This window comes from Rattus norvegicus, chromosome 8 (genome assembly GCF_021556685.1).
Source record: "Rattus norvegicus strain SHRSP/BbbUtx chromosome 8, alternate assembly SHRSP_T2T, whole genome shotgun sequence".
Lineage (NCBI taxonomy): Eukaryota > Metazoa > Chordata > Mammalia > Rodentia > Muridae > Rattus > Rattus norvegicus.
This window is the reverse complement of record NC_141541.1, coordinates 70253023-70277080: the sequence shown is the minus strand read 5'-3', so window position 1 is coordinate 70277080 and position 24058 is coordinate 70253023. Positions and strand designations below refer to the sequence as shown.

Sequence of the window (24058 nt, the reverse complement as noted above, 5' to 3'; positions counted from 1 at the left end):
TGGGTGTTTTGGTTGTTTGCCTTTATTACAACTTAAGGAAATCTTTTATTTATAAGTATGACCTTTAACAGATCACTTGTACACACTTTGTGCTATTTTGTTTTTAAAATCACTTAATGTGTTTTCTCATAGTAGCGATATAAATAATAAAACATTATTAGAATGAGTATTTCTAATACAAGAAGAAATATTAAATATCTCCCAGATCCAAATTTTATGAATAATGATTTGATGCTACAAGTGGAAAGTGGTAATGAAACTTCCTCATGCACAAATCATCAAAAATACTCTATAAAATTTGGAGCTGGTATGATGGTTTAGTTATAGTCACTCACTGATCTTGCAGAGGACCTAGTTTGGATTTCCAGCACCCAGATCAAGCAGCTCACAGCTACCAGCTCTGGTTCCAGGGTGTCCAGTACGATCCTCTGGTCTCTGGAAGTACCTGCACACACACGGTGCACACACACGGTGCACACACACGGTGCACACACACGGTGCACACACACGGTGCACACACACGGTGCACACACACGGTGCACACACACGGTGCACACACACATACAGGATACGTATATTTTTAAAGTATATAAAGTTCATTTTTAGGCTTTCTCTCATGTTTTATATTTGCGTGTGTGTGTGTGTGTGTGTGTGTGTGTGTGTGTGTGTGTATAACAAATTAATTTTGTGACTAGATTTGAGTCCCATTTCCAAGATATCAAAGACCAGGAGAGAGGCAAACTTTTCTGGATATTCAACTTGTATTACATTCCCAGCTTTTCACTTCTGTGTGTATATTTTCAGGACACACACATACACACACACACACGCACACACACACACACACACACACACACATCTTTGCCTCCTTTCCTTTTTGATGTTCCACTGAAATAACATGTCTAGAGATCAGAAATGTATAGATGTGACTAAGAGGATGACAGTTGAAGAGACCTTTGTTTGGTACTAGAAGGCCCAGTTGCACCTTCTGCTCACCCCTCCAGATTTTACTTGTTCCTGCTCTTGACTGCTGATAACTGGCTTAATTCCAGGTGAAACAACAGGCAAACTTTCTGTAGAGAAATTAGAAATGGCTAGGCTTCCAAAACTATGTGCATGTTTGTTCTGACAGAGGGCCTGCTGCCTTCCTGTTCTCCACTAGAAGAGTGCTGCTTTTAGCATCTACCTGGCCCACACAGAGCTCTCTCTCCACACCCCATCCCTGCAATCTAACCAAAAAGCAGACCATCTTCACAGTAATGGAGAGAATCTAATAAGAGATCATTAGGCATGTGAGGAAAACTTAATGTCAGGAAAAATAGACAAGATAACCAGGAAAAATGCCAACACAATAAATAGAAGTAATCACAGAGAACTTTATTTATAAAAAGGAACTCTGTAGCATGTAGAGAGCTACAAAGACAGCACTTCCATTAAGCCATAGGAGGACAAACTGTCAGACAGAGCACATCTGGTACAGAAATAGTCAGCCAGCATGCTGTCTTTTGAAAACTGGAATTCATGAGATGAACAAAAGCTCCTTAATGAAGTCATTCATAGTGACAGCTATTAGACTGCACTCAAACTTTACCAGTAGGTAACCCTTACTATTTTAAGATTGTGCAGTTCTGCCCTAAGACTTTGAAGCTAATCCGAACACAATCTACATCCTGCCAAACTGTTAAGAGTGGGAGCAAAAGGGCTGGAGAGATGGCTCCGTGGACAATTCCCAGAACCCATGTTGAATGGCTCATAACTGCCTGTAACTCCAGCTACAGGGAACCAGGCACTCTGGTCTCTGTAGGTACCCACATTCCTGTGTGCATACCCACACGGAGACATATACACTTACAAATAAAAGTGAACCTTAAAAAATGTTGGAGTTGAATAATTGATTTTAGGCATTCAGGGCCCAAAGTTTACTTTCTCTTGTAATTGGAAGAAATTAGTGGGTTTTATGTTCACTCTTAACTTTCTTAATTGAAATTCATCATTTAATTTTTCATAAAATATTTTATTTGGGCATTTGTTCCTTGTATCCTACGTAAAAGGTATATTGTAGAGAAAGTGAGAAGAAATTACAAACAAAAGAAGTAAGTGTGGAATCACACTGCATATTAAATTACAGAGCGACCGGCAAACATAGACTATGCTTTTACATCATTTACTCTGAGCAATCTCAAGTGTTCCATTCACCACACATAAAGCTAACACGTAATTTCCCATGTTCCCCTGGGATCCCTACATATCATTATAGCTGACTAATACGCCAATGGCCAACAGGGCCAACAACATCAGTGTCTTCTCCCTTCAGACTTGAGAATAGACTTGGGGGTGTAATACTAGGCATGGGTAGAAGAGGGCCAATTTGGCCAGTGTTGAAGTGCTGCAGGTAAAAAATGACCACAGCTTATCATTGTGGCAGTAGTGAAGTTGGTCATTTGGGTCTCAGGTGATCAACATAGGAATCCAAGTTTTGTCTGAATATTAGAAGAGTGAGTGGGTTGAAGGAGAAGATCTGTATGAAGCTGTGAGTGTTACAGTGCAGAAGCTTATTTGGCTTCCAACTAAAGATACCAGTTACTTGGATTGTCTCTTGGGTATGTATATATCTGTAGTTATAAAGGAAATCTAGCTTTGATAGAGAATTTGGGGATAGTCAACATGCAAGTTCCTACTAAGGCATGAGGCTTGAGTGAGATCACTCAGAAATGAACAGAGATAAGGAACCTTGTGGCCTAGGACTGGAAGATCTGTCAGCATATAAGGGAGGCTCAGAATAGACTGAAAGGGGAATGGCCAGTTGGGGGGCTAAGACCAGTTCTTTGGTCTTAAAAATAGAACTATAAGATGTTTCTTTTAAGATGGGGTTTCTTTCTCTATGTAGCTCTGGCTGTCCTGGAACTCATTCTATTAGACCAGGCTAGTCTTGAACTCACAGAGATCCACCTGCCTCCCCACCCACGCACCCACCCTGAGTGCTGGGATTAAAGGTTTGTGCCACCACTGCCCAGCTATAAAGTGTTTCTTTAAGTTTAGGGACATAGTAAATAAACATTGTTGAGTACCAGAGGAGCACCAAATGAAAATTTGGACATCTCTGCTTTAGGTTTGTGCTGAGCAGTTTGCCTATGCTGAAAATTTGAGTTCATAATTTAAATACAATCAGGCTACATGCATTTGATAAAATATCCTGAACATGCACAATGAATAAATATATTTTAAATGAACTTACCTATGAAGCATCAGTATGTCAGTCTCTGAATGATTTTCTTCTTGCCTCCATAGGTATGGTCTGAATATGCGTTGTTTGGCAGCTCGGGTCAACTATAAGACTTTGATTATCATCTGTGCGTTATTCACTTTGGTCACAGTACTTTTGTGGAATAAGTGTTCCAGCGACAAAGCAATCCAGTTTCCTCGGCACTTGAGTAGTGGATTCAGAGTGGATGGATTAGAAAAAAGATCAGCAGCATCTGAAAGTAACCACTATGCCAACCACATAGCCAAGCAGCAGTCAGAGGAGGCATTTCCTCAGGAACAACAGAAGGCACCCCCTGTTGTTGGGGGCTTCAATAGCAATGGGGGAAGCAAGGTGTTAGGGCTCAAATATGAAGAGATTGACTGTCTCATAAATGATGAACACACAATTAGAGGGAGACGAGAGGGGAATGAAGTTTTTCTTCCATTCACTTGGGTAGAGAAATACTTTGATGTTTATGGAAAAGTTGTCCAGTATGATGGCTATGATCGATTTGAATTCTCTCACAGCTATTCCAAAGTCTATGCACAGAGATCACCTTACCACCCTGACGGTGTGTTTATGTCCTTTGAAGGATACAATGTGGAAGTCCGAGACAGAGTCAAGTGTATAAGTGGAGTTGAAGGTTGGTATCTGTTTGCTCTACCTGGCTTTTTCTAGCTTGATTATGTTAAGGACTAGGAAACTGAAGATGTCAGTTACATAGCCACTGTGTAGGACAATGGGAAGGGGACTGTGATTGTTTCTCTGTCTCAGCAAGGAGGAACAGGCAAGTATAAACCTATTGAGCTGCCCAGTTGGGGTGAGAGGGAAGGGCAGCAGTAAAACCAGACTGAATAAATAGGGTTGTTCCATTAATCTGCCTCAGAGTCTCATTAGTGAGGTCAAAGTACCAAGCTCCAGAAATTGGGCTTCAAAACAACATAGGTACTAGAGGAGGGATGTGGCTCAGTGATACAGTTTGCCTAACATGTGCAAGGCCTAGAGTTCAGTCCCTACTATCACAGAAACATATATGTAGCAATAAAAACTGTATGGATACAGGGACTAGATGGACAGGGAGACCCAGGCTACTGGTAAGCTTTCTAGCACCTGAATTCTTTGTCCAAGTGTAGTTCCCCAACGTTAAATATTTTATCACTTAGTTAAAAGGTCAGTATATATATATATATATATATATATATATATATATATACATACATACATACATATATATATCTTTTTAAAAATAAGTGATTACAAAGATGTAAAATAATGTACAATCAGAGTTAAGAATTGAGCTTGATCAATAGAACAAACATACAGCATTAAAGCAGGAAAAAAAAAGCTTCAGAGTTGCAAATAACCCTAAAACATTACCCAGAAGTAGAACGGTGAAGAGTGGTCCTCAGAATGACTTCGTGTCCGGTTTTAGTGATCCGTTGTTTGTTTTTTATAGGTGTGCCATTATCTACACAATGGGGGCCTCAAGGCTATTTCTACCCAATCCAGATTGCACAGTATGGGCTCAGTCATTACAGCAAGAATCTAACCGAGAAACCCCCTCACATAGAGGTATACGAGACAGCAGAAGACAGGGACAGAAACATCAGACCTAATGAATGGACTGTGCCCAAGGGCTGCTTCATGGCCAGTGTGGCTGATAAGTCTAGATCCACCAATGTTAAACAGTTTATTGCTCCAGGTGAGTTTCATGCTGTATGTCTCTTTCATTTAAGTTGACCTAACGAATTGAGGCACTTTAAAATTTTTAATGTTTTTTTAAAAACATAGTAACAAGCCCTTTATGTTACATAACCACAATGATATTATCAAAATCCCCCAAAACAGAACTGGGGACAAAAAGTCGGCCTTATAAAAAGGAGAATTGGGGCTGGGGATTTAGCTCAGTGGTAGAGTGCTTACCTAGGAAGCGCAAGACCCTGGGTTCGGTCCCCAGCTCTGAAAAAAAGAACCAAAAAAATAAATAAATAAATAAAAAGGAGAATTTACTACATGAAGAAGCAAACCGTAGAATGATGCTAAAATGTAGATATGGCTATTATGTGCATCCTGTGGTCTGTATGCTCCAGGATGAAGGGGGTTTTTTGTTTTTTTGTTTTTTGTTTTTTGTTTTTTTGGTTTAATCTTTGGTACTGGGATCTAGCCCAGGGCTTTGTACATACTAAGTAAACATTCTTCCACTGAGCATCCTTGGGGTGTGTGTGTGTTCGTGAGAGTGCGTGTGTGTGCGTGTGGGTGCGTGTGTGTGTGTGTGTGTGTGTGTGTGTGTGTGTGTGTGTTAGTGTTATGGCACAGCAGAGTTGAATTTAGATATCCTTTCCTTTGCCTTTTTTTTTTGTTGTTGTTGTTCTTTTTTTCGGAGCTGGGGATCGAACCCAGGGCCTTGCGCTTCCTAGGCAAGCGCTCTACCACTGAGCTAAATCCCCAACCCCATTTGCCTATTTTTTTTAACCAGAATTTTCTTTTTGTAAAGAAATTGTAGCATTACCAAATAGGCCTGTTCTCATTACTAAATTTTGTTCATGCACTACATTATCTGAAACTTCATATAAAACAATTTTCATTAATAAAATCATTTATAAGATCAAATTAACCTTATGCAACATTTCCCTTTTACTGAGACAGTCTCATTAATTCGTATGTAATGTATTTTCCTGACTAATCAATATCCATGAGAACTAATGAGTCCATTACTTAAAAAGACAATGAAATAATCTTAGCACCTCAGGCTTAATCTTGATGATGAAATGTTGTCAGATTCAGGATTCATTCCTCCCCTACAAACTGAAGTAGGTAAATGAAAGAGAGCAGAGGAAAGAGCTCCTTTGTGTTTTGTATTTTGTTTTTGTTCTTTATTGACGGCAGACTAGAAAGCCACATATAGATCTACTCATTCTACATTGTCCTAAGTACTGCACTTAGGAATGTTAATGCAGTGCAAAGAAGGGATGACTTTTAGTTTTTATTGCCTCTAGAACTTCTTTTCTCCCATGCCATTTTGTGATACTCTAGTGCATAGAATGTCTCAGCTTATCATAAAACACCTGCCATGGTTGGGTGAAAGGGTACAAGGAAATGCTTAAGAATAGTTGTTTTCTAACTATTGTTTTGCAGCAGGAAATTATTACATGAAGCAAAAGAATGTTTGCAAATCCAAGGAGTTTCATTTTACATCAGTAGTGTTGTCTAGATACTGGCAGAAAAGTGTACCTTTCATTCAATCTCCTAGAGTGTCTGAATGGTCTGGTTCTGTCCTGTTAACAGAAACAGATTCCACTGATGCCTTGCTGAATTCAAAGGTAGACTCACAAATCATGCAAGGAGGGATCTTCCCCTTAGCCTGTCATTCATTCAGTGGACAGTTGTTAGAGATAGATCGTTGAGGGGAGCGGGTGTCAAGCTCACAAAGAACTTTTGGCAGCCTTGTTGTTGGAAGGATATAACTACTCAGTTGCTCTCTGTTGGTATAGTCTGTTAGCTGGGAATGGCATGCACATGTTATTGTGGGAGTTACACTATAAGGATGAGGGAGAATGATTGCAGCTACATGAGAACTAAAATCAAAGAAGTAAGGTGGCATCATTGAAGCATGGCTATGAGGCTTGAAGATGTTTGGAAAATACAGTTTTGTGGAAAATAATCCAAGGCATCATTGTTGAGAAGTTGAGACTTGTCTTAAAAGCATGGATGTAAGCGAGCTAAAGCTCTGGGGAACTAGGGAGTCATCTTTCTTGTTTTTAACTCCCAAAGGAGTTTGCTTTTTCCAAGGGAACAAATCCATCTTGAGCAAAGAACTATTTTGTAAGCAAGATGTACTAGTGTGCCTATGATCCCAACACTTAGGAAGCAGAGCCAAACAGGAGTACCAGAGCAGCCTAGACTGCACAATGTGACCCTGCCTGAAAAACATTACACACTTGGTGCTGACCATTTTATGTCTGCAACCTATTCTTTATTACTAAATAATAATTTCCTTAAAATTGATACACACACACACACACACACACACACACACACACACACACACACAGATGTCTATTTATACGAATGGATAGGTGGGTGGGTGGGTGGGTGGATGGATGGATGGATGGATGGATGGATGGATGGATGGATGGATGGATGGTAGAGTTGTGACCTTAGCTGGCCTCAGACTCACTCTGTGGTTGAGGATGGGATAACCTTGAACTCTTAATCTTTCTGTTTCTCTCCCAATGTTGAAATTGCAAGCATGCGCCAGCATACCTGGCTCTCTTTCGACATGGACTGTTTTTAGCTTCTAGGTATTACAAATAAGGCTGCTATGAGCATGGTGGAGCACATGTCCTTGTGGTATGGTGGGGCATCTTTTGGGTATATGCCCAAGAGTGGTATAGCTGGATGTTCAGGTAGAACTATCTCTTGATTTTCTGAGGAACCACCAGATTGATTTCCAGAGTGGTTATACCAGTTTGCAGTCCCACCAACAATGGAGGAGTGCACCTCTTTCTCCACATCCTTGCCAGCATGTGCTGTCACTTAAGCTTTTGATCCTCTTTAGCCATTCTGGTTGGTATAAGGTGGAATCTCGGGGTGGTTTTGATTTGCATTTCTCTAATGACTAAGGACGTTGAACATTTCTTTAAGTGCTTCTTGGCCATTCAGTATTCTTCTATTGTGAATTCTCTGTTTAGTTCTATACCCCATTTTTAATTGGGTTATTTGGTCTTTTTGGAGGTTAGCTTCTTGAGTTCCTTATATTTTGGGTATTAGTCCTCTGTCAGATGTGGGGTTAGTGAAGATTTTTTTTTCCCAGTCTGTAGGTTGCTGATTTGTCCCATTGATGGTGGTCTTTTGCCTTACAGAAGCTTTTCAGTTTCGGGAAGTCCCATTTATCAGTTGTTGATCTTATAGCCTAGCCATTGGTGTTCTGTTCAGGAAATTTCCTCCTATGCCAATGAGTCTGAGGCTCTTTCCCACTTTCTCTTCTATTAGATTCAGTGTATCTGGTTTTATGTTGAGGTCCTTGATCCACTTGGACTTGAGCTTTGTGCAGGGTGATAAAGATGGATCTATTTTCATTCTCCTATATACAAACTGTCAGTTAGATAAGCAACATTTATTGAAAATGCTTTCTCTTTTCCAATATATGTTTTTGGCGTCTTTGTCAAAGATCCAGTGTCCATAGGTGTGTGGGTTTACTTCTGGGTCTTCAATTCTACTCCATTGATCAACCTGTCCGTTTTTATCACTATTGCTTTGTAGTACAGTTTGAGGTCAGGGATGGTGATTTCCCCCCACCCTCAGAAGTTCTTTTATGGGCTGGAGAGATGGCTCAGTAGTTAAGAGCACCGACTGCTCTTCCAGAGGTCCTGAGTTCAAATCCCAGCAACCACATGGTGGCTCACAACCATCTGTAAAGAGATCCGATGCCCTCTTCTGGTGTATCTGAAGACAGCTACAGTGTACTCGTATATAATAAATAAATAAATCTTAAAAAAAAAAAAGTTCTTTTATTGTTGAGAATTGTTTTGGCTATCCTGGATTTTTTGTTTTTCCAAATGAAGTTGAGAATTGCTTTTTCCGTGTCTGTGAAGAATTGTGTTGGAATTTTAATGGGAATTGTATTGAATCCGTAGATTGCTTTTGGTAAGATGGCCATTTTCACTATGTTTATTCTGCCAATCCATGAGTATCTTTCCATCTTTCAAGGTCTTCTTCAAATTCTTTTTTCAGGGATTTGAAGTTCATGTTATACAGATCTTTCACTTACTTGGTCAGAGTTACATCAAGATATTTTATACTCTTTGTGTCTATTGTGAAGAGTGTTGTTTCCCCAATTTCTTACTCAGTCTGTTTATCATTTGTGTCAAGGAAGGCTACTGATTTGTTTTGAATTAATTTTACATCCATCCACTTTGCTGAAGTTGTTTATCATCTGTAGGAGTTCTCTGGTAGAATTTTGGGAGTCAGTTATGTATTCCATCATATCATCTGCAAATCGTGATACTTTGACTTCTTCCTTTCCAATTTCTATCCCCTCGATCCTCTTTTGTTGTCTAAATGCTCTAGCTAGAACTTCCAGTACTATATTGAATAGATAGGGAGAGAATGAGCAACCTTGTCTTGTCCCAGATTTTAGTGGGATTGCTTCTAGATTCTCCATTTAATTTGATGTTGACTGTGGGTTTGCTATATAATGCTTTTATTATGTTTAGGTATGTGCCATGAATTTTTACTCTTTACAAGACTTTTAACATGAAGGGGAAGGGTATTGTATTTTGTCAAAGGCTTTTTCAGCATCTAATGAGATGATCATGTGGCTTTTTTTCTTAAAGTTTGTTTATATAGTGTATTACATTGATGGATTTCCGTATACTGAACCATACCTGCATCTTTGGGATGAAGCCTACTTAATCGTGGTGAATAATGATTTTGGATTTTGTTGTGTTCTCGTATTCAGTTTGCAGGAATTTTATTGAGTAGTTTTGCATCGATATTCATAAGCAAGATTAGTTCTCTTTGTTGGGACTTTGTATGGTTTAGGTACAAGAGCAACTATGGCTTCATAGAATGAATTAAGTAGTGTTCCTTCTGTTTCCATTTTATGGAATAGTTTAAGGAGTATTGGTATTAGCTCTTCTTTGAAGGTCTGGTAGAATTCTGCACTAAAACCATCTGACCCTGGACCTTTTTTGGTTGGGAAGTTTTGTGACTATTTCTATTTCCTTAGAGGTTATGGGACTACTTGATAGTTTACCTGATCTTGATTTAACTTTGGTACGTAGTATATGTCTAGAAAATCATCTAAATTTTAAAATTGAATGATTTAGAACCTCATGCTTGTAATTAGCTTTCCCAAAGCATTCTTTTCCTTCTATTTTCATGACCTCTCCTCCTCTCTCTCCTGTTTAGCTGTTTTCTCTCAGGGTTCCCACCATTTTTTCTACTTCATCCAGGGTTGAGTAAGGCTGTTTCTCATCTGATGTAGCAAACATGTTGACAATGATTAAATAAATGATAGTAGCTTTATGTAAGGATACAGACTTAAAGACTGTTCTGTTTTCCTAGCTTTACTGAGTGTAATTTACAAATGAATTTGTATATAATTAGGGCATACAATATGATGTTTTGAAGGATATACATGGTGGAAATTGGTTACCAAGATCAAGATAGGTAGTTTATACAGAGCTGGAATTCAACACCCATGCCAGGTGGCTCACAGCCACCTATAACTGCACTTCTAGGAGATCTGGATCTGATGGCCACTAGCCTCCCTTGGCACCTGCACTCACATACACAAGCCCAGATACAAAGACATAGTTAAAAATAATAAACTTTGTTTAATTATATGAAAACAAAAGATGATTTACAAATCTATTACCTCATAAGTTGGTGTGTGTGTTGTTAAGAGTGTGGAAAATGTCAGCGTACTTTAAGTGTAGGATGCAGTATTAGCCGTAGTTTGCCATGGTATACGTCAGGCGTCTGAAAACTTGTATTCGCTGGCCTCCATCTCCCTATTTCCTCCATTTTCTAGTTTCTGAATACACCAGTCTATTTCTATTAGTCCAGCTTTCTTACTAATTACTTATAATATTTAATATAGTATATATTATATATATACTATATACATAGTATATATATAGAGTATAGTAGCAATCTGCAACCATATACAGTGTCTGCCTTTCTGTGACCAGTTTCATAAGCATTAGCTCTCAGATGGCAGGGTTTCTTTCTCCTTACAACTGAAAATTACAAACACACATTATCCATTCACCTATTGCCACACACATGTTGTTTCCATGTCTTGGCTATTTCTACTAATCTTTCAATGAACATGGGCTATCTGTCACCAACATACCTCTTTGAAATGGTAATTTTGTCTCTTTTGATGAGTGTAGACCCAGAAGTGGGATTCCTGGTTCACCGAGTTCTGGCTTTAGTTTGGAGGGATCCATTATACAATGCTGTAATGGCTATACCAATTTACATTATGCACAAAGATCCTTTTCCACGCATCTGCTGCAGACCTCGGTTAGTGTTCATGCTTCCCTTGATAGTCCTAATGTATGGTGGCTGTTGTTTTCCTATGGTTTTGTTTGTACTTCATTTGGGATAAGGGATGGACACCTTTGCATATATCCTGACTTTGGATATATTAATTAATCCCAAATTAATTAAATAATTCTTCACCTTATTGCTTTTGTTTTCTGTTGAGTTCCTTATATATCATGGATGTTAACCCCTTCTCAAATCTATAATATACAGATATTTCCTCCTGTTTTTTTATTTTTCTTCTTTTCATTTAGTTGATTGCTTTATAGTTTGATACAGTTTTAGTCTTCTGTTTGGTTTTGGTGATGGTGCTTTTAGTGTCAAAATAGAGAATAATTGGCAGTGTGTTTGCCCTCCTTTGTTAATGTACACGTATGTTTGGTACGTCTAGACCAAACAGAAAGTTTTAGTAGCTCCTGAAAAATAACTGCACAGAAAATAGGGTCCATGGGCTTATGGGATTCCAAATAGCAGGGAAGTCAAAACTTCTGTTAGTAGATTGGAAAGGAGACCCCAGACAGCAGGTGTTCTAAGGAGAGCACCGTCTGCTGTATTTTCTGTTTACCACACCAACCCATATTCTACCACTCAGACGCCACTGTAGTCTGGCAGATTATATGACTTCACAAGTATGGCTAAAAGGAGGACGTTGAAAGACTATTTCCTATCATTGCGGGGAAGACTCCAGTTGTTGACTGGTTGAGGACTATGACTTCTTATCGATCCTTTGTGTCTCAAAGCCCTTTTGTTAGTGTTATGGATTTATAAAATTTAATAATCAGACCTTTTGAAAAGTTCATTCATTACTGAATCCTTTGGACTCATGTGGTATATTAAGATATAATAAGAGGATTGACTAGACTATGTCACTTAATTCAATTTTTATAAATAAAATGAAAAATTAGAACAGAATTCTGGGGGGAAATGGATTTCAGCTTCCCTTCATCTGAACTTTAAAGATGGGGCATTGTCCCCAGTCTGCCAGAATAGATGTAATACTTAGTGATAGCAGATGAATGAGGTATCACTAAAAAACTAGAGAGAGAGAGAGAGAGAGAGAGAGAGAGAGAGAGAGAGAGAGAGAGAGACATCAGAGTCTACTGTGCCGAGTGTAACTCAATCCTGTGAGATGCGTGTGTCAGTTCAGAATCCTGCAGTGTCTCAGGTAGTTGAACTCAAGCTCCAGATTTCACTTTACTGCAAAGGAGGAGAGTACTAGTTAGAGCACACCTGCTGACATCTTGACAGATAAAACTAAGTTCTTACTATTGTGGTCAATTTTTAAAATATCACCCAGGCATTATTTGATTTGTAAGTCAGCTAAGATGTTCTCATTCTTAATACAATTTCCATAATAATTTTCATTATCAGATGAAGTCATTAAGAGCTTTGGGCCATGTTTATTCTGGTGTATACTGTGGAATCCAGCATGTGCTTTGACTCCACATGCTGATGCCGTCCAGGCTGATCTGGTCTTTGCTCCTGAATATCCTCTCAAGGACTGGTAGCAGCAGAGACCTGCTTTCATGGCTAGGTCTGAGGGAAGGAACCTCTGCTGAGTATTCTTCTGAGCATATATTTTCTGCATCATTTGTTTTCCTTCTTGGTACTTGGGCCCAGAAACCTGGACTATAGGCGCCGCTGTAGCTGTTTAACCTCACAGAACCTGCAGGTCTTTAAAACAGAAATAATCCTTATTTACCAGTCTTAGGACCAACTGACAGTTTGTATGTGGGTGTGTTTGGGAAATAGATATTCCTATTTCCCTTTGATGTTTTAAAGTTTGTGCTGCAAGTATCATTTATTTCTGCAATGTTTGTGTGCTTCTGGGCACTATCCTTGCTGATATCTGGTTTTACTATGCACAGTGTCTTGGTGGCTATTAGGTGAGCATCATTCAAATGGTCATCCTGCTAAGAGCCAACCATCACTGTACTCTGGCTATACAAGAGAAATTCCGTACTTCATAGTTTGATAGATAAAACAGAGTTTACCATTTTATTAGCATGTGGTAATCAGTAGGTGGCAAGAGTCACCATCATTTGTCACTGTTCTAAGCCACCGTCTTTTTTTTTTTTTTTTTTTTTTTTTGTTCTTTTTTTTCGGAGCTGGGGACCGAACCCAGGGCCTTGTGCTTCCTAGGTAAGCGCTCTACCACTGAGCTAAATCCCCAGCCCCACCACCGTCTTTTTTAAACTCAAAATTATACTGCAAAGATAATGTTGTCTCTGCTAACTCTTGAAACTGGGACTTGGAAAGGTCTGTTTTGCCTTTTCAGAGCCTCTGTTTTTAACCCCTTTCCTTCTTTTATCTTCTACATAAGCCCATTGTTTAATGTCCAGTAATTTTGTTCACAGTTCCAGAGAATATAAAGAATAAACATCATTTTCTTTTTTAAAATATTTTTTATTTACTTTTACATTCCAGATTTTATTCCCCTCCTGGTTCACCCTCCAACCGTTCCACATCCCATGCCACCTCACCTCCCCCACTCTACCCCATCTCCACGAGGATGTCCCCACCCCACCCACCCTACGACCTCTAAATTCCCTGGGGCCTCCAGTCTCTTGAGAATTAGGTACATCTTCTCTGATTGAGTCCAGACCTGGGAGTCCTCTGCTGTATATGTGTTGGGGGCCTCATATCAGCTGGTATATGCTGTCTGGTTGGTGATCCAGTGTCTGAAGGATCTCAGGGGTCCAGGATAATTGAGACTGCTGGTCCTCCTATATGGCCATTTTCAACATCAAATTAAGACCCAGACTGGACATTCTGGATTCTGCCTTTGTATTTGGCAGGTTTCTTACCTGTGTCTCAGTTACACATCTGTGCAGTGGAGTAAGACAAAGCATGCTCACAGCTAAGCAGGCACCAAGTAAGGTCGGAAACGTGGGACACAGAATATAAGGAGCAAATACAAACTGCATTAGAAGTGAAATTTTATACATAGCCATTTTATCTAAAACTTTAGCTCTCTTGTAATAATATGCATTGAATCAGCTTTTGGCTATTTTTTCTCTCTTTTATGGAATAAGTGTATTAGAATAATCAGTGAGTCTTCATCAGTTGGCATCAGGTCTAGAAAGGACAACTTTATCAGCAATTCTTAGTTATTTGCTCAGAATCCTTTCCAAAGGTAAGGAGAAGCCATCATTAAATTTGTGGAGTTAATTTTGTGTGGTCAGTAGTTGTCCAGAATAAACTATAACTAAAGTATAAAGATACTTTTATTCTAACCAGAACTTGGTCTGTCCCCACAGAAGCCGGTGAGGGTGTGTCTTTGCAGCTGGGAAATACAAAGGACTTCATTATCTCATTCGACCTCAAGTTCTTAACAAACGGAAGTGTGTCTGTGGTTCTGGAGACCACAGACAAGAATCAGCTCTTCACTGTGCACTATGTCTCAAATACCCAGCTAATTGCTTTTAAAGACAGGGACATATACTACGGCATTGGGCCCAGGACTTCATGGAGTACAGTTACCAGGGACCTGGTCACTGACCTCAGGAAAGGAGTGGGCCTTTCTAACACAAAAGCTGTCAAGCCAACCAAAATCATGCCCAAAAAAGTGGTTAGGTTGATTGCAAAGGGGAAGGGGTTCCTGGACAACATTACCATCTCAACCACAGCCCACATGGCTGCATTCTTTGCTGCTAGTGACTGGCTAGTGAGGAACCAGGATGAGAAAGGTGGCTGGCCAATTATGGTGACCCGGAAGTTAGGGGAAGGGTTTAAATCTTTAGAGCCAGGATGGTACTCTGCCATGGCACAAGGGCAAGCCATCTCTACCTTAGTCAGGGCCTACCTTCTAACAAAAGACTATGTATTCCTCAATTCAGCTTTAAGGGCAACAGCCCCATACAAGTTTCTGTCAGAGCAGCATGGAGTTAAAGCCGTGTTCATGAATAAACATGACTGGTATGAAGAATATCCAACTACACCTAGCTCTTTTGTTTTAAATGGCTTTATGTATTCTCTGATTGGGCTGTATGACCTAAAAGAAACAGCAGGAGAGAAGCTTGGGAAAGAAGCAAGGTCCTTGTATGAGCGCGGCATGGAATCTCTTAAAGCCATGCTGCCCTTGTATGATACTGGCTCCGGAACCATCTATGACCTCCGCCACTTCATGCTTGGCATTGCTCCCAACCTGGCCCGCTGGGACTATCACACCACCCACATCAACCAGCTGCAGCTGCTCAGCACCATCGACGAGTCCCCAATCTTCAAAGAATTTGTCAAGAGGTGGAAAAGCTACCTTAAAGGCAGTAGGGCAAAGCACAACTAGAGCTCAAAACCAAAAGTGCGTTCCAGCCTCTTCTGAGCTCCAGGGCTGAGCTGTGTCAGCGGCAGAGTTCAGCAGCACGTTGCACATTTTTAAATGCGGTGTGTTCTGGGTTTGTGAGTCACAGCACTGTGAGAAGAGACCCTTAAAGTTAGTCTTCTGAAACAGTTGCATTCCATGGGTCAGGTGCTTAGAAAGGTAGGCGAGGAGAGTGCTTGGTCAGTGCACTGAGCACAGATGTGACCTCCGCCCTGCTCCTCATGTAGGCCTCCATGCAGTCTCTCAGTCTTGGGAAGATGCTGGGAAGTCACTGCTGCCTAGCACTTACCTAAACCTTAGCATGGAGTGCTTTTAAAATGTGATTATTTATATTTGTACTGAAAGCAGGCTTAGAAATCAGTGTGCTGTGCTGCAGGAAACACATGCATATAGCCTGGATCGTGGACTCTTTTTTAAAAGTGTTTCTTTCCTGTAGATTCATTTCTTGAGAGGGAGTGAGCATTTGTTCAATTATATATGGAAAATATTTTGAATTATGGTTTTCTTGAACTATGTATATCTAAACACAGCCCGTGTTCAGGTTTCACGGTCATATACATAAGCACAACTAAAATGAAACTTGTTGACTGCACAAGAAATTACAGACATGCTATGTTTTATGAAACTTGGTCTACAATCAGTAAAAGTTTGATAATCGTCTTCCCACCTCTGCTCCAGTGCAGTTTGTCTTCGTCACTGTCTAGAAGGTTGCACTTCATTCATTTCATACTGTCCTTTAGTAGTTCTGTCTGTTGAGAGGACATTACTCAGAATATTATAAGCCTAAATTTGTGACAGACTTAACAGTTTGAAACTAACCATTGGTACTTCCTCCATAAAAGAAAAGTACTGGGTTAAGTGTCATGTTCAGGAGTCACAGTAAAGTTTTCCATGCCTGGGTTGTCCCCATTGCTTTTCACGTCATGGTTTCTGTCCTCACTATTTCTCTGAAGCTTAATTTTAAATGATTCCAGCATTGAAACAGAAGAGATGCTACTTACTATGTCTGCTGTCTGTGTGCCATCAGATCTGTCAGAGTCCTCATGCTATGGACAGTGTCTGTGGTAAGGCTTCAGGCATTAGATAAAAGCAACAGGGATTGGTTTTGCTCTGGTATTTGTTTAAGGGTGTGATAATATGGAGACAATTGGGTAACATGAGCCTCACACTTTCTAGGGACAAACAGTGGAGCTTATCCATGCTGTTGGTCAGATGCACGTTTAAGATGGGGTGGATGATCCACCCACACACATTGTACTTCTACTGAATTCAGCTAAAAAGTGCTGTTGAAAACTGGAGTGCATAAACGCGCACGCACATGTATACATAATGATACATATGTAAACTACATTAACATCAAAGGCTGGAAAGAAGGTCTGTACTGAAGACAATATTAAACTGTTGAGAAGTAAACTTAGACTCCCGGTTTATATGACCACACCTTAATTTTACCTACAACATAACTAGCGTGGTCATTAGGTTCCCCAGTTTTTACCTCTGGTTCTCACACACTAGGTGTTTCAGCAACATCTGAACATGCACATTTTGTCTCAGCAATAAAAACGAAGACTCCCTTTTTCAGTACCTATGTTCAAAACAAGCTTGCCCACCTGGGAACACTGTTCACTACAGATTTGTCACTGGAGTGCTCCCAATTCTGCTTTCTGTTTGCATACTGGTCTTCAGATGAGAGGAGTCAGTGAATCCTGGAACTGATTTTTGTGACAAACACCAGTGCCTTACCAATGTGGTTGTCCTTTTTGTTTCTGTTTCTGTTTCTGAGGTAGAGATGGCAGTTCACTGCTGTTGCATTTCCACTGCCTTCCACATTGCAACAGCCACTTGACTTGTTTGTGATCCCAGAATTCCCTAAGAGGTCACACAGAGCCTGTGATAGCACTGTCAGTGCTTGGCTTGTCAGACATGAGGATGCCTCTGTTGTCACTTGGCGGTTAACAGAATGAGACTCTGGCTGCAGGAAGTCTGCCTGTGAGGTGGGGATCCACTGCATGTTGACAGGTGGGAGAACCGGGCATGTGTGAAGGAACACTGCCTGGGACCCATGCAATTTTGCTTCCAGAAAACTTCAAAGTTTCCTAGGTTTTTAAATCATGTGTTTACTTATCCTGAGTATGGAGAGAATGGGGAGGGTATTTTAAATTTTTATTGTGACTCTTTAACTTTTTTCTTTAAAGGTAATGGTTTGGTTCACTTATCTGAGTTAGCTTCCATGTTGAATCTTTTGCCATTTCAGTAGTAAAACAGCCAAAAGTTTCTAGCAAAGGGCAAATTTGACCCTTTAGGAGTTACTGTATATAACAGCTTCATTCAAGAACCACACAGCATCTGTGAGCAAGTGCAGAAGTGACACCGCACCCTCCAGATGCAGGCCTCTGTCTTTGTTAGTGTACAGACTCTTACCAAAAGCTGCTGCTTTGTTCTTGTGATTGTTTCCTTGCTTCTCCATTGTACATGTGGGGTATATGCCATGTGTCAAATATGCAATAATGTGTTTACCGGATGCCCTTCTGCAGGGTGGTCCTCTGTAAAGCTGTACAGCCTTTGCAGTTCAAGCACAATGTGCACATGTTAGTTTTATATACAGCAAAACTTGATTTTTTCAAATGGAAAGGTATTTTTTGTTTCTATACAAAGTTAAATGGGTTGTTTGTGCTTAATGTAAAGCTGCTTTATAAAATTGTAAAATAAAGTTTTTATCTCAAAAAGAAATGTACTTGGGTATGTCTCTCCTTTTTCTGCTTAGTTTGTGATTATGTGAACCCAGCAAGCATTTGACCAATATTTCTTGTTGAAACTGAAGACAGGGAACCAAAGTATCTCACAGGAACCTTAGTTTGTAGAAGAACTAGAGTACACGGGACAGGTTCGTAAAATAAAGTGCTGCACTGTAGGAACTGAAACCCATGTTGGGGCTCTAGGATGAGGACAAGTGGAAGTAGGGAAAGGGCAACTCAAGCCAACACTCAGGTACCCCAGCTGGGTGTGAGCATGTTCTGCCTGGTTACCATCTGAGAGTTCCATGCTGTCGGTTGTCTTTCTGTTCTAGCCTCTTTAGAATGACTAGCACTGCCTCATAGTCTCTATGGCTTCATTTTACTAAATTCCCCACACAAATCTATGCTGGACTCCAGTTGATCAGTCAGCTGTTAGCTTTCAGTGGCCATGCAGGTCTCAGCATGAGGCTGTACCTCTTTCTTAGAAGCTATTCCTTGCCTTCCACCCTAGTTGAGGAACAGCTGTGTGGTCACAAGCAGTCTTGGACCAGAGTGAGTCACAGACTACTCTTGCTTTGATTTTGCAATGTGTGACAAAATTAAGAGTTGACAATGAATCTCATACTCATTTTTTCATTGCCCTTGAGGTACAGGTCCTCCAAACCACAGAGGTCTTTGATACCTGCAGAGCACTTCTTTCCTGCCTGGGTGCTGGACAGTCGTGCCAGTAGCCAAGCCACTCAGTCTCTCCAGCAAGAATCCAAAATTGAGTTAGAACTTGTAGGCTGAAGTAAAAAGAAAAGCAAAGGTGAAAAACCAATCTTGGCAAGGCTCCAAGCCCTGGATGCAGTGCATTCAGAGAGCAGTGGGATTCCACTCCGGTTCTCTGTGTGTATTTACATCATCCCCTGTGTGCTGACGTTGGCTAGATTCGGTTTCTGTGGCTTATAACAGTGGAGGCCTCATGAATAGTAGTAGTGTCTCCACTGTTGAGGAAGTGGTCCGCAGAGGTACATTTTTTCATCCACTAGGACTACTGTAACTAAACACCACAGGCCAGGGTAGCTTAAGCAGCAGAAATTCACATTCTCAATTCCAGAAATGAGAACTCTCTAAAATCAAGTTGTAGGTAGGGTCAGTTTCTTTTGAAGTTGCCTTTCCTTCTTTCTGTCTTCTTCCCGTATCTTCACGTGGCTGTCTACCTATGTTGTCTGAGTCCTAATCTCATAAGGAGTCTAGTCCCACTGGATTAAGGACTATTCCTATGACCCTGTTTTTTATAAGTATCTCCACATACCATATTTTGATATATTGAGGCTTAAGACTTTAACATGCCAATTTAGGGGCAAGGTATCACAGTTCAACCCATAATAACCACACAGAACACAGAATGATCATTTGATAATCACTGAAAGTCCCAACTCAGGTGCTTAGAAAACACAAATGGGCAGATTTTCTATTTTTTTTTTAAACATCTAGACCAAAGTTTCCCCTCCCTCCTTCCAGTCCTTCCCTCCAATCCCCCCACACACACTCCTCCTTTCCTCGGAAAGAGGTGGGTCTCCTATCAATACCAACCAGCAAGAGTATATCAAGTTGCAGCAAGAGGAGGCACCTCCTTTCCTTAATTAGAGCTAGATGAAGCAACAGAGGAGGAAGGGGTGCCAAAGGCAGGTAATAGAGTCAAAGTCACAGCTCCCTCTGTTAAGAAGACCAAATTACATCACTGAAACATACATGCAGATGACCTAGGTCAGTCTCATGCAGGCTCCCTGGTTGGCAGTTCAGGCTATGTGAGCCCCTATATGTCCAGATTAGTTGATTCTGTGGGTTTTATTGTGGTTTCCTTGACCCCTCTGGCTCCTACAATCCTTCCTCCTCTAAATGCAGGATTCCCCAAGCTCTGCTTGAATCTCTACTTTTTCCATCAGTTACTGGATGAAGCCTCTCTGATGACAATTGGGCTGGGGAATATCATTAGCTATCATTTCATTGACTTTTTTTTTTCTTTTACCAGTCATGTTTGGCTTTATCCTACATCTGTAGGCTATCTAGCCTCAGGTTCCTGGCCCTCCAGGCAGCATCAGGTTATGCTCCCTCTCTTGGCATGGGTCTCAAGCTGGACTAGCCATTGGTTGGCTTCTCTTAAAATTTCTACACCACCTTTATCCCAGCACATCTTCTAGGCAGGACAAATTATAAATCTAAGGTTTTGTGGCTATGTTGGTGTCCCAGTCCCTCCACTAGAAGTCTTGCCTAGTTATAGGAAATGTCCAGTTCAGGCTTCCTACCCCCCCCCATTGCTAGGAGTCTTAGGGTCACCCTCACAGATGTCTATGAGTTTCCATTGAACTAGGTTTTAGTTCATCCCAGAGATGGCCCCAACCCTGATTCCAGTTGTCTCTCACAGTGCTCCCTACTTCCATCCTCCCTATACCTGATCCCTCCTGTTCCCATCCCCAGCCACTTTAGAAATCAATATGTCAGTTTCTCAGAAAATTAGGAATTGACCCCCCCTTAAAACCCAGCTATACCACTCCTGGCAAAGGATGCATCACCATACCACACGGACGCTTGCTCAACTGTGTTCATAGCAGCTTTATTTGTAATAGCCAGAAACTGGAAACAACCTAGATGACCCTGGACCAAAGAGTGGATGAAGAAAATGTGGTATGTCTACACAATGAATCATTACTCAGCTTAAAAAAGAAAAAGAAAAAAATGACATCATGAGATTTGCAGGCAAATTGATGAACTAGGAAAGATCATCTTGAGTGAGGTAACACAGACCCAGAAGGACAAACATGGTATGTACTCACTCATAAGTGGATACTAACCATAAAGGATAGCCATCCTATAATCCACAGACCCCAGAGAAGTTAAGTAATGGGGGTGGGGGCATGAATCTCACTGTGAAGAAGAAATAGAATGGACTCTCTCTAGTACTGTCCAGAAGAAATCACATTGGTTTTTGTTTTTGTTTTTTGTTTGTTTTTGTTTTTTGGCTATTTTTTTTTGGAAGAGCAGTCAGTGCTCTTTTTTTTTTAAATTTATTTATTTAATGTATGTGAGTACACTGTAGATGTCTTCAGACACACCAGAAGAGGGCGTCAGATCCCATTACAGATGGTTGTGAGCCACCATGTGGTTGCTGGGATTTGAACTCAGGACCTCTGGAAGAGCAGTCAGTGCTCTTAACCACTGAGCCATCTCTCCAGCCCCGGTTATTTTTTAAAAGATATATTTTTATTTTATTTTATTTATATGAACACACTGTAGCTATCCTTAGAGACACCAAAAGAGGGCATCAGATCCCATTACAGATGGTTGTGAGCCACCATGTGGTTGCTGAGAATTGACCTCAGGACCTCTGGAAAAGCTGTCAGTGCTCTTAACCACTGAGCCATCCCTCCAGCCCCTCCTTTGGGTATTTTTTTTCTTTATTAACTTGAGTATTTCTTATTTACATTTCGATTGTTATTCCCTTTCCCAGTTTCCGGGCCAACATCCCTCTAACCCCTCCCCCTCCCCTTCTATATGGTTGTTCCCCTCCCCATCCTACTCCCATTACCGCCCTCCCCTCAACAATCTAGTTCACTGGGGGTTCAGTCTTAGCAGGACCAAGGGCTTCCCCTTCCACTGGTGCTCTTACTAGGATATTCATTGCTACCTATGAGGTCAGAGTCCAGGGTCAGTCCATGTATAGTCTTTAGGTGGTGGCTTAGTCCCTGGAAGCTCTGGTTGGTTGGCATTGTTGTTCATATGGGGTCTCATGGCCCTTCAAGCTCTTCCAGTCCTTTCTTTGATTCCTTCAACGGGGGTCCCGTTCTCAGTTCAGTGGTTTGCTGCTGGCATTCACCTCTGTATTTGCTGTATTCTGGCTGGAAATCACACTGTTCTTAAGAGGAATGTTTTGTTTGTAAACAAGGCAAAAGGGATGTTTTAAAAATGTGCCATTAGAAACTGAAGAGATGGCTCAGTGGTCAAAAGTACACACTGCTCTTGCCAAGGACCTGAGTTCAGTTCCCAGCACACAAGTCAGGTAGCTCACCTGTGATTCCAGTTCTCTGATGCCCTCTTCTGACCTCTGAGGGCACTGCACTCACACATACTTGCATATGCTCAGACACACATATGCATGTAATTTAAACGTCTCATACTGGACAGAAAACTCAACAGTTAAGAGCACTTCTTGCTCTTCCAGAGGACCTGAGTTCAATTCCCAGCACCCACATGGTGCCTCATAACCATCCATGACTCCTGTTCTTGGGAATCTTATACACGCGAGTGGTGTGCTTACATAGATGTAGGTAAAACGTGTATAATATGATACGTAACTTTAATAAGATACATGTTTTTCCAATGAATTTTAGGGCTGGAGAGATGGCTCCCTGGCTAAGAGTAAATGCTACTCTTTCAAAACAATTCCCAGCTCACTACTGCCTGTGCCTCCAGATCCAGAGGATCCCATCCCTCCAGCCTTCAAGAACATCCCCACACACATGGTATAGCACACAAATTAAAACCAAATATTTTTAAAAGAAAAATTTAAAATATGCCAACATAAATGACTACATTTTTATTTTGAACACAGCCACAGAGGGGGTGGGGAGATGATTCACTCAGTAAGGCACTTGCAGTGCACGTATGAGGACCTAAGTTTATATCCCAGCATGCATGTAATTAGCTGGACATAGTGGCCACTGTCTCATTCTAACACTGGGGAGGCAGAGACAGGGAGATCCCTGGGGCTCCCGGGCCATCCAGTCTAGACAGTCATCCAACTCCAGGTTCACTGAAAGAACCTGATTCTAAACTAAGGTTGGAAGTTACTGAAGAAGAGACCAGTTTCTGGCTTTTACCCATATTTCAGGTGCATGTGTAGATACACACACACACACACACACACACACACACACAGACGTGCACACAGACGTGCACACAGGACATAGATAAGTACTTGAAAATTGCAAACAGGCTATTTTTCTTCCTTTTTCTTTAACATATAATACAAATACTTTAATAGTTGTAGGTCACCCCATGGGCCAAATGGTGGATATCCAGAACACAGCAGCAAGATCAGCACAGCCTACAAGCCTCTCTTTCTGACCCCAGTAGAGTAAGCACATCACCCTCTTGCATAGGACCTTTCACATTGCAGATGGTGTCATTGGTAAATCCACACGAACCTGTGTGCACTGTCCTACAAACCAGTCCAGCCTGGCTGGCACTTGGGTTACCCTGGCCAGTGTGGTAGTCTGTATGTGGCACTTATTCATGATGCCAGCAATCTAGCAGACAAGAGAATTTCTTTCTTAATTTCAGTGTTTTGTGTGGGATTTGTTTTTTAACAGCTTTTGGACAGAGCCTCAACTATATTGCCCTGGCTGACTTGAAACTCAATATGCTGGCCAGGCTGGCCTCGAACTCACAGAAATCAGCCTTCCTCTGCTGCCTGAGTGATTAAAGGCACACGCCACCACGCCTGGCTTTAATAAACAATTTTTAATCCCAAGTTCTCATTTTTATAAACTGTTTAAAACAGTCAACAATCTAGGATAAAACACTGATCTCCATTTTACCAGCCCATTAAGGATGTCAGGTTGAAATAGATGTGAATTTAAATGTTGTGTTGGTGATGAATTTGAATGTTTGCTGCTCCGTTTCTGGTGAAAAGAAATACATTTACCATCTGGAGCAAGT

General features: G+C 40.9%; 1 protein-coding gene and 1 pseudogene across 6 annotated transcripts in view; one reads left to right on the top strand and one right to left on the bottom strand.

Moving 5' to 3' along the window:
* The window catches only part of Glce (glucuronic acid epimerase), a 65911-nt gene extending 47561 nt beyond the window's left edge, over positions 1–18350 (top strand). For 2 of the 6 annotated variants that reach the window (NM_001427627.1, XM_087562781.1), the window contains 3 exon segments: positions 3289–3887; positions 4701–4946; positions 14560–18350. In NM_001427627.1, the coding sequence (NP_001414556.1) occupies positions 3302–3887; positions 4701–4946; positions 14560–15584 (1857 nt within the window). In that variant the 5' untranslated portion in view covers positions 3289–3301 and the 3' untranslated portion in view covers positions 15585–18350. 6 annotated transcript variants of the gene reach the window in all.
* A 4980-nt stretch (positions 18351–23330) lies between these two features.
* LOC148004191 (small ribosomal subunit protein eS28 pseudogene) lies at positions 23331–23669 on the bottom strand (annotated as a pseudogene).
* Positions 23670–24058: the final 389 nt, after the last annotated feature.